This window comes from Scyliorhinus canicula, chromosome 16 (genome assembly GCF_902713615.1).
Source record: "Scyliorhinus canicula chromosome 16, sScyCan1.1, whole genome shotgun sequence".
NCBI classification, from domain to species: Eukaryota; Metazoa; Chordata; class Chondrichthyes; order Carcharhiniformes; family Scyliorhinidae; genus Scyliorhinus; species Scyliorhinus canicula.
In genome coordinates, this window is record NC_052161.1 from 138,111,930 (window position 1) to 138,125,908 (window position 13,979).

The 13,979-nt window shown below is 41.1% G+C and overlaps 1 protein-coding gene across 4 annotated transcripts in view; it reads left to right on the top strand.

The window, feature by feature from the left end:
* The window catches only part of clstn1 (calsyntenin 1), a 99,771-nt gene that overhangs the window by 47,462 nt on the left and 38,330 nt on the right, over nt 1-13,979 (top strand). For 2 of the 4 annotated variants that reach the window (XM_038822117.1, XM_038822120.1), the window contains exons 3-5: nt 3,026-3,055; nt 8,835-9,030; nt 11,387-11,595. In XM_038822117.1, the coding sequence (XP_038678045.1) occupies nt 3,026-3,055; nt 8,835-9,030; nt 11,387-11,595 (435 nt within the window). The remainder of the gene's footprint in view (nt 1-3,025; nt 3,056-8,834; nt 9,031-11,386; nt 11,596-13,979) is intronic. The other 2 variants (XM_038822119.1, XM_038822121.1) reach the window with 1 other exon arrangement.

The following is a 13,979-nucleotide window of genomic DNA, read 5'->3' on the forward strand; positions in this document are numbered from 1 at the left end:
CATAGCTACTGCCTGACAATCCATAACTGGCTTGCTCTTGTCAGCTGTTCCAAAGGCTTTACTTGTGATGCAGCCTGCAATTTTACATTTCTATAAAACACTTGAGCTAATCTATCACCACGATTGTTCAATTTACTGAATTGATACCAAATAAATTAACAGTTTCGACACATTGTGGACCAGATGGTCTTAACATCCAAACAGTTGTGTAGGATTTCAGTAAATGCTAGGCATTAAGCCTTTTGATCCCAGTGAGCTAATTGAATGGCCTACTATCTAATTAATGCAGATAACTGCAGGGTTCCAAATAGATTATGCGTGATGATCCAGTATGTTTTCTTGCTCAAAACTTGTTAGAGAAAAGACACATTTGTGACTGTTGGCCATGCCTCTACTCTGTCTTCCAGTTGAAAATCCTGCCTTTTAGTTACCACACTCCTTTTTGTGTATACATGGGTGGCATGAAAAATTACTCCACTCCCCTCAGTTGAGGGGAGTTGGATGCGGTGCAGTTATATTTGTCACTGCACTGCCTGAGAAAGGCAAGTTTTCATTAAATCCAAGAGACTATTAACCAGGCCTCTTTAACCATTGGCTGTAGTCCCCTGAGATAGTCTACAGCTGCTGTCATGGTTGGATTTTCTTTGAACATCAGCTAATCCAAGATTATTTTCCTCCTTAGCCAGGATTTCCTAATCCTTTCCAGACCTCCTCTCTTTTCTTTGGAACTGATAGAGTACCCTATTGCAGATTCTCGATCATGAATAAATTTCACTCTTTTGGCATATAGTTCATTGCCAATTCACTGTGCAAAATTTTACTGTTGCTTTTTTCTACATTGCTCTTCCTCACATTTCATCAACTTTTTAAAAATAAAAATACATTTACGGGATGTGGACGTCAGTGGCTAGGCCAGCATTTACTGCCCACCCCTAGTTGCCTCCTATTCTCAAACCCTCAAATTCCACAATATTCTTGGTTCCTTCTATCAATCACTTTCCACTTCTGCCACTTTAGGATTAATGCCCACCTGGGCCAGCACGTAGCGGGTCTGGCAACATCTACCGTAACCATCAGAGCTCTTGCTGCAAGCTTTCCTAAACAGTAATCCATTTAACCTTGTTTCCCCTAAGTAATGCTTATCCTTTTGAAGGAGGACGAGAATAAACTTGTTTCTCCGTTACTTTTTAATCCCCCTTCGATCAACTTGCCGTCTGCTAGTCCTCCTCATTACTCTGAAATCCTTCCTGTTACCTCACAGTTCCATGGTTGTCTGCTAAGTGAAATCTCCCACCCTCCTTCCTTTGTGTCAGGTGAGAAATGAAATAGTTGTTATTGGAACAATTTGGGAAAAGAAACTTGCAGACTAGAATAAAAACATGAGAATCTTTAAACCTTTGCCCCAACAGAAACAGCTGGGGTGGGGGAGAAACATAATTAAAAACAGCCAGATTGAAAGCTTTCAGGTGGTTAGGCGTGTGGCTGCTGGTTGTAGTTGCTGATTGATCTGAGGAAGGGGAAGCACTCCTCCTCCTGACCACAAGTCTGTGCCTGCCTCTCACATCTCCTTTCAGCTGCAGAGTTTCCTGAGGCATTAAAACTACCTATTTTTATTCATCCACCAGATTAAAGGTAAAGTGAAAAATAAAATGAAAATCACTTTTTGTCACAAGTAGGCTTCAAATGAAGTCACTGTGAAAAGCCCCTAGTCGCCACATTCCAGCGCCTGTTCGGGGAGGCTGGTATGGGAATTAAACCTGCGATGCTGGCCTTGTTCTGCTTTACAAACCAGGTGTTTAGCCCACTGGTGTTTAGCCCCTTAATGGAACTAAAGTGAACACAGCTTAAAATAATGGCTTTTTTCAGTGGCTATAAATATATACAGAGATGAGGTCAAAACTATATTTCACAGCACTTCCCTTTTTTAAATATAAGGATTTTATGGTTTTCATTAAAACAATAATTGATGTGTAGTGATAAGGATGTGTTACTTGGAGATATGAACTTTTTTTAAAATTTAGAGTAGCCAATTATTTTTTCCAATTAAGGGGCAATTTTAGCGTGGCCAATCCACCTAACCACATCTTTGGGTTGTGGGGGTGAAACCCACGCAGACACGGGGAGAACGTGCAAACTCCACACGGACAGTGACCCAGGGCCAGGATTCGAACCCGGGTCCTCAGCGCCGTAGTCAGCAATGCTAACCACTGTGCCACCGTGCTGCCCCGAGATATAAACTTTTTTTAAAGCAATACTAAAGTTTTAGGGTAACTTGAGTACTTCTTGTTTCGGATCTTAGGGTATCAGTTGAGAAATTTATTTGGATGAGTTCGCAGGGAGAGAGGACAAGATTTCAAATGCAAGATGTTCTAATGTTCAGTTATGGACATGCTGTTCTCGCAATATCATGCAGCTCTACTATTGCACACAACTGCAAGGTCAAGAACTGTTGGTTATCAAATGTTGGATTGCCGCCACAACATTCAATACTTGCTGGATAATTGGAGATTAAAATGTGACTTTAGTAGGAGGATCAGTGTTGGTGATTATTACTGTTACCTAAATAAATACCAGTTTGGATATATATTTGCAATTGATTTCACTTGTCTACATGGGTATTGTTACTCAATATTGAAAGTTAATGCAATATACAGAAAGTATTTTCCAATGCATTACTTAGTTCTGAATTATGTTAGATAATTTGTCATTTTTTAATGTAAATTGTCTTTAGAGAACCTGGAACAGTAAAGGTTAGTGTTTTTCAAAAAAAGCTTATTGATTTTTTTTTGTTAAAATGGCTCCATAAACTGGGAATTTGTGATGTTTTACAAAGACCATTGAACTGTCTGTATGAAAAACATGTAAATTAATTGCTAAAAATGCTATTCTGAATCGAGCACAGTACTAGAGTTTGAATTTCAGTTGCTTTGTATTTGCGATGATCCTTTGACTTAGTCCCTGTCTTCACTCTTTTGCTTTCTTACCTTGATGACTGATCTCTGTTTATCTTTTCTTCCCCTTATAGAGAGGTATGAGGTGACATTCACCAAAGAAGGTGATACCTGGGTTCTTTCTTTCATTCATCATGAACAATTATATTAACTCACTAACTCTGGTCATAAAATGGGGAATCAGCACTTGAACAGCAAATCCTGTCATCAGTTTTATTCCCCATTATTATCCAGGTTTATTTGCAAAAAATTACTGGATGTGAAGTTTAACTTTTAAAGGGTTCGTTAGAAATATCAGTTGTTTGACATCCTTTCCATTTCCCTCCATTTAGGATGTTGTATTTATCCTAAAATCAACTATCCCTTGACCTAAGTGATAAGATAATGAAATGTTGTCCTTTACTTTGGATACTTGTCTTTGCTGTGGGTTAACCTGGCAGTGTGTAATAAAAATCAGTTGTATTCGGACCCTTGATATCAGATTATTGAATGCTAGTGTATATCAGCCACTGCTCCATGCTCAATATGTATCTGAGTAACGTGTTACAATTAAAGTAATATTCTGTTTGTTATGCCTAATTATTCAGCTTTAACATACATTATTGTTGCATTCTGTTGAAGGATTAGTGAACATACTGCCCAGTGGAGTAATAAGATGCAATTTCAACTTATAGTCCTAAGCATAATTTAATTTCTAGGCATTAGTTGAAAAATCATTTCACGTATCTCAGGAATATCTTTCACACACATGTCGCCTTGACTTTATTTGGCAGGATGTATGCATGTATGAGAAAGTTGTGAATTGAAGTCATTCCACGGTTTGAATATCTTCTTTGAAATAAAATGCTGTTGCACTAGCCCGTTACAATACAGAGGGAGTGCTGCATAATCTTCTGGGATGCTTCTAATTGTTGCCGAAGGTTTCAGTAGTACTACTTGAAGATCTGCAGGGAGTTCCAATATTCTTCACTTAGCAACACTGCCTAGAAGCTAGTCATTTGTTCTCTTGCTATTTGTGTAAATTGGATCATGGGGCAGCACGATGGTGCAATGGTTAGCACTGCTAACTCCTAGCCCTGGGTTCGATCACGGCCCCAGTCACCGTCCATGTGGTGTTTGCACATTCTCCCCATGTTTGCGTGGGTCTTACCCCCACAATCCAAGAAAGATGTGCAAAGTAAGTCAATTGACCACACTGAATTGCCCTTTAATTGCAAAAATTAATGGGGTACTCAAAAAAAAAATAAAAATTTTTTTTTAAAAAGTAAATTGGATCCTGCATTTTCCTCTATGAACATACAAACTAGTAAAGAGCGGGCCACTTGAGCCTGTTCTGTCATTCAATAAGATATAGGCTGATCTGATTATAACCTCAACTTCACATTCCCAGCTACCCCGATAACCTTTCACCCGTAGATTATTAATAATCTATCTAGCTCTGCCTTAAAAAACTCCCCTGGAGGGCAGCAAAGTGGTTAGCACTGGGACTACGGGTTGTAGACCCGGGTTCGACATTCTCCATCTTAAATGTTTCTAGGTTCTCCAGCACGGTAGCATGGTGGTTAGCATAAATGCTTCACAGCTCCAGGGTCCCAGGTTCAATTCCCGGCTGGGTCACTGTCTGTGCGGAGTCTGCACGTCCTCCCCGTGGGTTACCTCCGGGTGCTTCGGTTTCCTCCCACAGTCCAAAGATGTGCGGGTTAGGTGGATTGGCCATGCTAAATTGCCCTTAGTGTTAAAGTAAGGTTCATTGGGGGGGGGGGTACTGGTATAGGGTGGATACGTTAGGCTTGAGTAGGGGGTGATCATTGCTCGGCACAACATCGAGGGCCGAAGGGCCTGTTCTGTGCTGTACTGTTCTATGTTCTAAATGTTTCTAGGTTCTCCCACAAGAGGAAACATTCTTTCCACATCCACCCTGCCAAGAACTCTCAGGATCATGTGTATTTCAATCAGGTTGCGTCTTACTCCTCTAAATTACAGCAGATGCAAGCCTAGCCGGTCCAATTTTTGTTCGTAAGACAACTTGCCCATTCCAGATATTAGTCTCAGAAACCTTCTTCAAACTGCTTCCAGTTTAGATGGATTTACATCCATCCTTTAATAAGGACATCAATACTGTACACAGTACTCCAGATGTTCTCTCTCCATAGCATAACGCATCTACTTTTTATATTCAATTCCAATCGCAATAAATAATATCCTATTAACTTTCCTAATTATTTGTTGTACCTACATACTACACTTTTGTGATTCATGCTGCTGTTTTAAATTCCTGCCAAAATGAGTAGTTTCACATTTACCACATTATACTCTTTGCTAGATCTTTGTCCACTCACTTAACCTATCTATATCTCTTTGTAACCTCATGTCTTCGCAACTGACTTTCCTACTGATTTTTTTTGTACCATCACATTTATCAATGTCTTTGGTTCCTTTATATGAATTGTAAAAGGTTCAGACCCCAGCACTGATTCCTGTATCACATCACATGTTACATCTTGCCAACCAGAAGCCAAAAGAGCCATTTATGCCTACTGTTAGCGAGCTGATCTTTATCCATGCTAATATGTTACACCTCCACCATGAGCTTTTATGTTCCACACTAACCTTTGATGTGGCACCTTATCAAAGTGATTTCTGGAAATTGAAATACAACATATCCGCTGGATCACTTGATCCATACCATGTTATTTCCTCAAAGAGCTCCAATAAATGATTAAGCATAATGTCCCTTTCACTAAACCACGTTGACTTTGCCTGGTTAACTTGAACTTATCTCTGCAGCTTACCATAATGTCTTTAATGTCATCTAACATTTTCCACACTACTGATGTTAAGCTACTTGGCCTGTAGATTCCAGATTTCTTTCTTTCTCCCTCTCCTTTTTTGAATAAAGTAGTTGCATTCTGCTATTTTCAAATCTAATTGAATCTTCCCTGAATCTAGGGAATTTTGGAAAATTAGAAACCACTTCTTTTAAGACCCTAGGATGTCATCCATCAGGACCTGGGGACTTGTCTGAAGCCTGCAGCTTCGACAATTTTCACAGTACCACCTGGTGTTTGTAATTTTTGTGAGTCCCTCCCTTCCATGTTCCTGATTTAGTTATTTTTGGAATGTTCCTTATTTCCTCGATTTGTGAGGACCAATGTAAAATACCTTGTTCAATTAATCTGCAATCTCCTTAGATTTCCATTAATCTTCACTTTCTGTAGGACCATGCTCACTTTGTTAACTCTTTTTAAAACAAAAAAAAATATTATCTACTATCCATCTTTATTCCTTGCTAGCTTTCTCTTGGGATCTAATTTTTCCCTCCTTTCATAGAATCCCTACAGTGCAGAGTGCAGAAGGAAGTCATTTAGCAAATCATGTCTGCATCCACCCCACCTAACCAGCACATCTTTGGACTGTGGGAGGCAATCCGAGCACTTGGAAGAAACCGACACGGACACTGGGAGAACGTGCAAACTCCAAACAGGCAGTTATCCAAGGCCGGAGTTGAATGCTGTGAGGCAGCAGTACTAACCACTGTGCTTGGGCAGCACGGTGACACAGTGGTTAGCATTGCTGCCTCATGGTGCCGAGGTCCCAGGTTCGATCCGGGCCCTGGGTCACTGTCCGTGTGGAGTTTGCACATTCTCCCCGAGTTTGCGTGGGTTTCTCCCCCACAACCCAAAAAGATGTGCAGGATAGGTAGATTGGCCACGCTAGATTGTCCCTTAATTTGGAAAAAATGAATTGAGTACTCTTTTTTTTAAAAAAAAATTTTTTTTTTTAATGAACTAACCACTGTGCCACCCGTATTAACCTTTTTGTCAATCTTTCCTGTTTTTCTTTCTAGTTGGAATGTATCTGTTGTGTATTCTGGCATATCTCTTTAAATGTTCGCCACTGCATCTCTATTGACCTATCTCTTAATCTAATTTCTCAATTCATTTAGCCAGCTCAGCTTTCCTGTCCTACTAATTGTCCTAATTTAAGTTTAAAATGGTAGTCTTGCATCCATTCTTCTGTCCCTCAAACTTAATGTGAAATTCACTCATACTAAATACATCAGTAAAATAGTATCCATTAGTTCAAATGCTTTGGGTATAGCACCACTAATGTTAAGAGTATGCAATTGCAATGTGATAGGTTAACTAGAGTTTATATGGGAAATACAATGTGTGACTTCAAATTTAATCTCTAAACTCTGGCCCATTTATAGCTGCTGAATAACCTTGCCCTCCCTAAAGACCATAATTGTTCAGCTTCCCATATGCAAAGCCACAGGAAGCTAGTTTGGGTAGTTTGAGTGAGTAAATGAAATGAAAATCGCTTATTGTCACAGCATTCAAATGAAGTTACTGTGCAAAGCCCCTAGTCGTCACATTCCGGCACCTGTTCGGGGAGGCTGGTACGGGAATTGAAGCGTGCTGCTGGCCTGCCTGGGTCTGCTTTAAAAGACAGCTCTTTAGCCCTGTGCTAAACCAGCCCCCATTCCAACTAGAGCTTTTTAAAATATCTCTGCCACTTATCTGAGGTATGGTGATAGGAGTGCTACCGATGGCCAAAAAGTGGGAAAATCAGACAGACTCTTGTTACTGATTTGCTTTTCAGTAGCTCTGGCTGAAAATGTTCACATCTGAACATTGTTTGGCTGTGAAGTTCCTTTGCGTAAGGCAGCTGGTTACTTAGCCAAGACTGAATAATGGCCACGTCGTGGAGTTATAGTCAAATAACCAGCAAGGGGGAGCTGCTGTATGCATTGAAAGCATACAGAAAAGGAAGGAAGGAAAAATGTGAACCAAACTATTATTTAAAATCTAATGCTATCACCGTGGGTGTTTAGCAAGAAGCTTTTTCAGAAGTCTAATTATTTGTGCCTATTCAGGAATGTCTCTGTTGTTTTAACCTTTGAGTCTATACATTAGTATTGTGAAATTGAAATTCTGATCATGACTCTGGCTTACTGATATTACATTGATTTTGAATTAAAATGATCGACATCCCTTCTTGCAGTGTAATCTTTAATAATTTTCCCCCATATTTGTGGTAGACTTTGGAAGGCAAATGCCTGACCTTTAACATATGCTGCAATTGTGGGATAAATTGTTTATGACTTTATTCTAGTTTTTGTCCTTGTATGAGAATTTAAGTTTTCAAATCCATTAGAGTTTAACTGTAAGCATTCTGAACCCAGTGGTGATGTTGGATATATTGGCTGTTTCCGATCCAATAGTTGGCCGTTGATACTTGTTAAAGACTTGATGCACTTGAAATGAGCACAACATGTACAAAGTGTTCATTTCTGGAAATGGATATCAAACTGATATTTCTAATACTGAATTGCCATCCAGTGGTTTGTCTTGGTTCCCTAATTTTGGACAGATACATTGCACAGGAAGACTTGACTTCTTTGGAAAGTGATGAATTTTGACAGAATTTGTGAGATTGTGCTGAACCTATATCAAATGCTTGTACATCTCCGACTTAACTTTGCACTTTAACTTTTTGTCTTGGTCAGATTAGGCAGCCCAGCTCTGTCCAGTAGCTTGGCATAGAAGATTCCAGCAGCCATGGCTGTATGTTATAAGTTATAGCTGTCCTAAGTACTCCTGTGAAATGCCTGTCTCTTTATTTCTTTCTCTCTCTATCTCTCTCCCCTGCATGAATGGATGCAATGTAAACCAGTGGCTTGGAAGGCAGGCATATGCTCCTTTACTAAGTCCCAGAACTCACCTGAACAAGGCACACAGGCTTTGCTTTCTCCACAGACCCTCACAATAAAACAATCCCTGGCTGTGAAGTTTGGACTGCTGTTGCACATTAATTTAACCAAAAAAAAGTTCAATGTGTTATTATCCCAGCTCTAACTTGCTGTCTGTTAAACTCTAGGTGAGATTTGTGGATTTAGAATTCATGGGCAGAATGTTCCATTTGAAGCTGTGGTGGTTGATAAAACCACAGGTGAAGGTGTCATACGTTCAAAAGAGAAGATGGACTGTGAGCTGCAGAAAGAGTACACCTTTACTATCCAGGCGTATGACTGTGGAGAGGGTCCAGATGGGGGAAATATGAAGAAGTCCCACAAGTAAGTATTCACAGTGAGGCAGGGAAAATTGGTGTGCCAACTTAGATTTGTTTCATAATCTTCTGGTTGACTGAAAGCATGTTTTGAGTCAATGTACAATCAGAGTTGCTAATTATTGCTCATCAGCAATAAGATATTAAAGGTAATCTTGAACGCCTGCTTGCTTTTGAAAAGTTAAATGGTTCAGAGTTGAGGCACCTTTTGTTTCTTTGGTTTTGGTGCAACTTGCAGGTGTTATAGGTTCTCATTTCTCCCACCCTAACAGCAGCTGAATGGGTCAGGCAACTGCCACGATAATCTCATTTTGCCCCTCTATCCGATACTGCAAAATGAGCAACAAGAAAGCTCCCTTCAAACTAGGAGGATTGCTCCATTCCACAAGTAACCATTGGCTGACAATATTGAATTGCCATCTCTGCAGTTTTCGGGCAACATTTTTAAGAGACATATGTATTAAGAGGATAGTTTAAATCCTTGAAAGAAAAATGAATGCTGCAGAATCGGAAGTTCTGTTGTCATTCAAATAATTTTGCAAGGTGCAGATGGAATTACTATTTTTATGTGTCTCGTGTTTAATGGAATATTTTCCTTAACATACCAGCCAAGCTAAATTTGCAGATAGGTTTGCAAACTATTCAAGAGTATGTTGCAGTTGAGGGGTGGGGAGATATGAAATCTCTAATGGTAAGCTAAATCTGTTCAGGCCATTTCTTATATTTGTAAGGTAAATTTTCCATTGCTTTAGGCTCTGACTGGCTTGGTGTTCTTCCTACCAATGAAAGGAGCTCCGTAATCTCACCAAATACAAATGCAGTTCACCCCAGGGTACATAAGTCAGAGGAAATGACTCCAATTGCTTTCATAAGAAATAGTGTTACAAGAATATGGATATGAAAGCATTTCATTACATCTAGGGTTTTATTGATTTCCGTTAAACATTTGTGCCGTTTTTAAAAAAAAGGTAGTGTGCCTTAAAGCCCCAACATGCACTGCTTCCAGCAGTTAGTTGGATTCACTGGCTTCTACTGCATCATTCACTAGACAGAAGCCTGTGATTTCCAGACCCAATTCCCAACACACTTTATGGAAAACAATTATGGATAACTAAAAATATGGGTCATGGGACTTAAATTATTGGAACCCTGTTTTAATGTTCCTTACCTGATCAACAAAAAATGAACCTCAACCAATGGAAGAAAATCCAACCTCGGTCACTGTTCCAGAATTTTTTGTGCTTCCCATCAGGCATTCTTCACTTTTTTTCTCTGCAAATTATCCAGATTTACATCACTGTTATGAAAATTAAAGGAATGCAAAACACTTTACAATTTATAATTGCAGGCTGATTTTCAACGAAGAGCGAGAATAACTACTTGCAGTAAGCAACATTTCTCTTGCTCAGATTGGTCTACAGTCCACATGTTACTGGGCCATATAACCATTTTTCTTGTGAAAGGTGTGCATTAGTGCTGGACATCTGAGCAGTACTTTCCCAAGTGGCCATTCTTCATGTTTGCAAGTGAACACCCATCTGTCTGGATATTTTCTGGGAGTGTGATAGCCAGTTCATGTCCTCGTGTGGCACGCGGATACATTTCCAGTATTTATTGTTGGACAATTATCAGGAGAACGCATCTCCTGTGTCTTTGTTACCTCTGTTGCCTTTATCCTCTCAGTACAAAGTCCTGTTCACCGTTAGCCCAGTGTTGCTGGCCTACATTGGCTCCCTGGTGCAGTAACGTCTAGGTGCTCTTAAAATTCTGATTCTTGTATTCAGAATCATCCCTGGCTTTGCCCCTCCTAATCTTTGTCTTCCAGCCCCTTAAGCCTCCTGGATTTTGGCACCTCTCAAATAGTATTATCTGATGCACTTTATATCCTTTGCTCCACTGTTAATGGCTGTGCCTTTGGCTGTCATGCCCAAATTCTGGAATTATCTCCCAAATCTTGCCTCTACCCGCCATCTCCTTTTTAAATTGCTCTTTAACACTTGTGCTTTATCCACATGTTTGGTCACTTGTGTGATAGTTGAATAGAAGCAGCAATGGTCCGGAAGCACGTTGTGGTTTTACTACATTAAAGGCACTATTTTGCTGAGTGTCTGAAACCATTGCAGCACCTATATGCAATACACCGAGTTGTGACTGGCGAGTTCAGCATTCGATCTGAGTTGAATTTGGGTCGATATGGTGGGATTCATGGCTCAGGAATCCATTGGTCACCAAGGGAGGTTTTTAAAAGGCAATTTTCTCCTATTTCCCCTCCATTTGCTGTTGGTTTATTAGACCTGTTTCTAGATCCTCCCCTTTCATTCGTAACCACTCCAGTATCTCTGACCTGTACTTCTGCTTTGCAGGGCCAATGTTCACATCCAGGTGAATGACATAAATGAGTACTCCCCAGTTTTCAAAGAGAAGTCTTACAAAGCCACAATCATTGAAGGAAAGAAGTATGACAGTGTCTTGAGAGTGGAAGCAATTGATGCAGACTGTTCACCTCAATTCAGCCAAATCTGTAGTTATGAAATTGTTACTCCTGATGTACCGTTCACTATTGATAAAGATGGTAAGTCATGAGCCATATACTTCAAAAAAGATAGACATTAAATCTCAGTTTTTAAAAACAGTTTTAAAATGTTTTTAATTCATTTACGGCATGTGGGCGTTGGTAGTTGGCCAGCATTTATTGCCCTTCAGGTGGTGGTGGTGGTGAGCTGCCTTCTCGAACCGCTGCAGTTCCTCAGGTGTAGGTACACCCACAGTGTTGTTAGGCTAGAGTTACAAAATTTTACCCCAGCGACAGTGAAGAAATGGCGATATATTTCCAAGTCAGGGCGGTGAGTGACTTGGGAGGGGAACCTCTAGGTGGTGGGGTTCCCAGGTATCTGATGCTCTTGTCCTCCTAGATGGCAGAGATGGTGGGTTTTCGAGGTTGTTTGTGAGTTACTGCCGTGCATTTTGTAATTGGTACACTGCTGCCACTATTCGTCGGTGGTGAAGGATATGAATGTTTGTGGAAGGAGGAAGAATTAAGCGGACTGGATAGTGTCAAGCTTCTTGCGTTGTTGGAGCTGCACTCTTGGAGCTACTGACTTGTGCCTTGTCGATGGTGGACAGGCTTTGGAGGGCCGGGATGTGAGAATTCCTAGCCTTTGATCTGCCCTGGTAGCCACAGTATACTATGACATGTCCAGTTCAGTTTCTGAGCTGCATTTGGACGTGGACTGCTTCATTATCTTGAGTTGCGAATGGTGCTGAACATTGTGCAGTCATCTTCGAACATCCCCACTCTGACCTAATGATGGAGGGAGGCCATTGATAAAGCAGCTGAAGATGGTTGGGTCTAAGATACTACCCTGAGGAACTCCTGAAGTGATGAACTGGAGCGGAGATGATTGACCTCCAACTACCACAACCATCTTCCTTTGTGCCAGATATGACTCCAACCAGTGGAGAGTTTCCCCCCTCATTCCCATTGACTCAGTTTAGCTAGGGTTCCTTGATGCCATACTGGGTCAAATGTTGCCTTGATGTCAAGGTCAGTCACTCTTGAAGAATAACAAAGAACAATACAGCACAGGAACCTTTGGCCCTCCAAGCCTGCGCCGATCACGTGTCCTATCTAGACCAACTGCTTGTATCCTTCTATATCCTGTCTGTTCATGTGCTTATCCAGATAAGTTTTGACGGTTGCTAACATATCTGCCTCAACCATCTCACTTGGCAGTGCATTGCAGGCCACCACCACCCTGTGTTTAAAAAAAAAAAAAACTCTTTCCCCCCCCCCCCCCCCCCCACATCCACTGAACCTTTCCCCCCCTCGCCTTGAACTTGTGTCCCCTTGTAATTGTCGTTTCCGCCCTGGGGAAAAAGCCTCACAACTGTTCACCCTATCTATACCTCTAATAATTTTATAAACTTCTATCAGGTTGCCCCTCAGCCTCCGTCTCTCTAGGGAAAACATTCCCAGTTTATTCAGCCTCTCCTAGCTAATACCGTCCATACTAGGCAACATCCTGGTAAATTCTGTACTCTCCCCAAAGCCTCCACGTCCTTCTGGTAGTACGGTAATCAGAATTGGACACAGTATTCCAAATGTGGCCGAACCAACGTTCTGTATAACTGTAACATAATTTTCGAACTTTTAGACGCGATACCCTGTCCCATGAAGGCAAGCATGATGCTTGCTTTACCACCATTTCCACCTGTGCTGCCATTTTAAAGGATCTGTGGACCTGCATGCCCAGATCTGTATCTCTATGCTCCTGATGGCTCTACCATTTATTTTATAGCTCCCACCTGAATTGAATCTACCAAAATGCATCACCTTGCATTTGTCCGGGTTAAATTCCATCTGCCATTTCTCTGCCCAATTTTGCAGCCTATCTATATAATCACTTATTGTCACAAGTAGGCTTCAATTAACTTACTGTGAGAAGCCCCTAGTCGCCACATTCCGGCGCCTGTTCAGGGAGGCCGGTACGGGAAGTGAACCCGCGCTGCTGCCTTGTTCTGCATTGCAAGCCATCTGTTTAGCCCCTGTTGTATTCTCTGACAATCTTCATCACTATCCGCAACTCCTGCAATCATCTCCCCTCTGGCATTTATCTCTTTTGCTTATAGCCGTTGCAGTATCCAGTGCCTTCAGTTGTTTCTTGATATCGTGTGGAGTGAATCATATTGCCGTTGACATCTGTGATACTGGGGACCTCCGGAGGAGACCGAGATGGATCATCCACTCGGCACTTCTGACTGAAGATTGTTGCGAATGCCTCAGCCTTGTCTTTTGCACAAATGTGCTCAGCTCCTCCATCATTTGAGGATGGGGATATTTGTGGAGCCTCCTGCAGGGAGTCGTTTAATTGACCACCACCAATCGAAGCTGGAAGGGCAGGACTGCAGAGCTTGAATCTGATGTATTTGTTTTTTTAAATATAAATTTAGAGTACC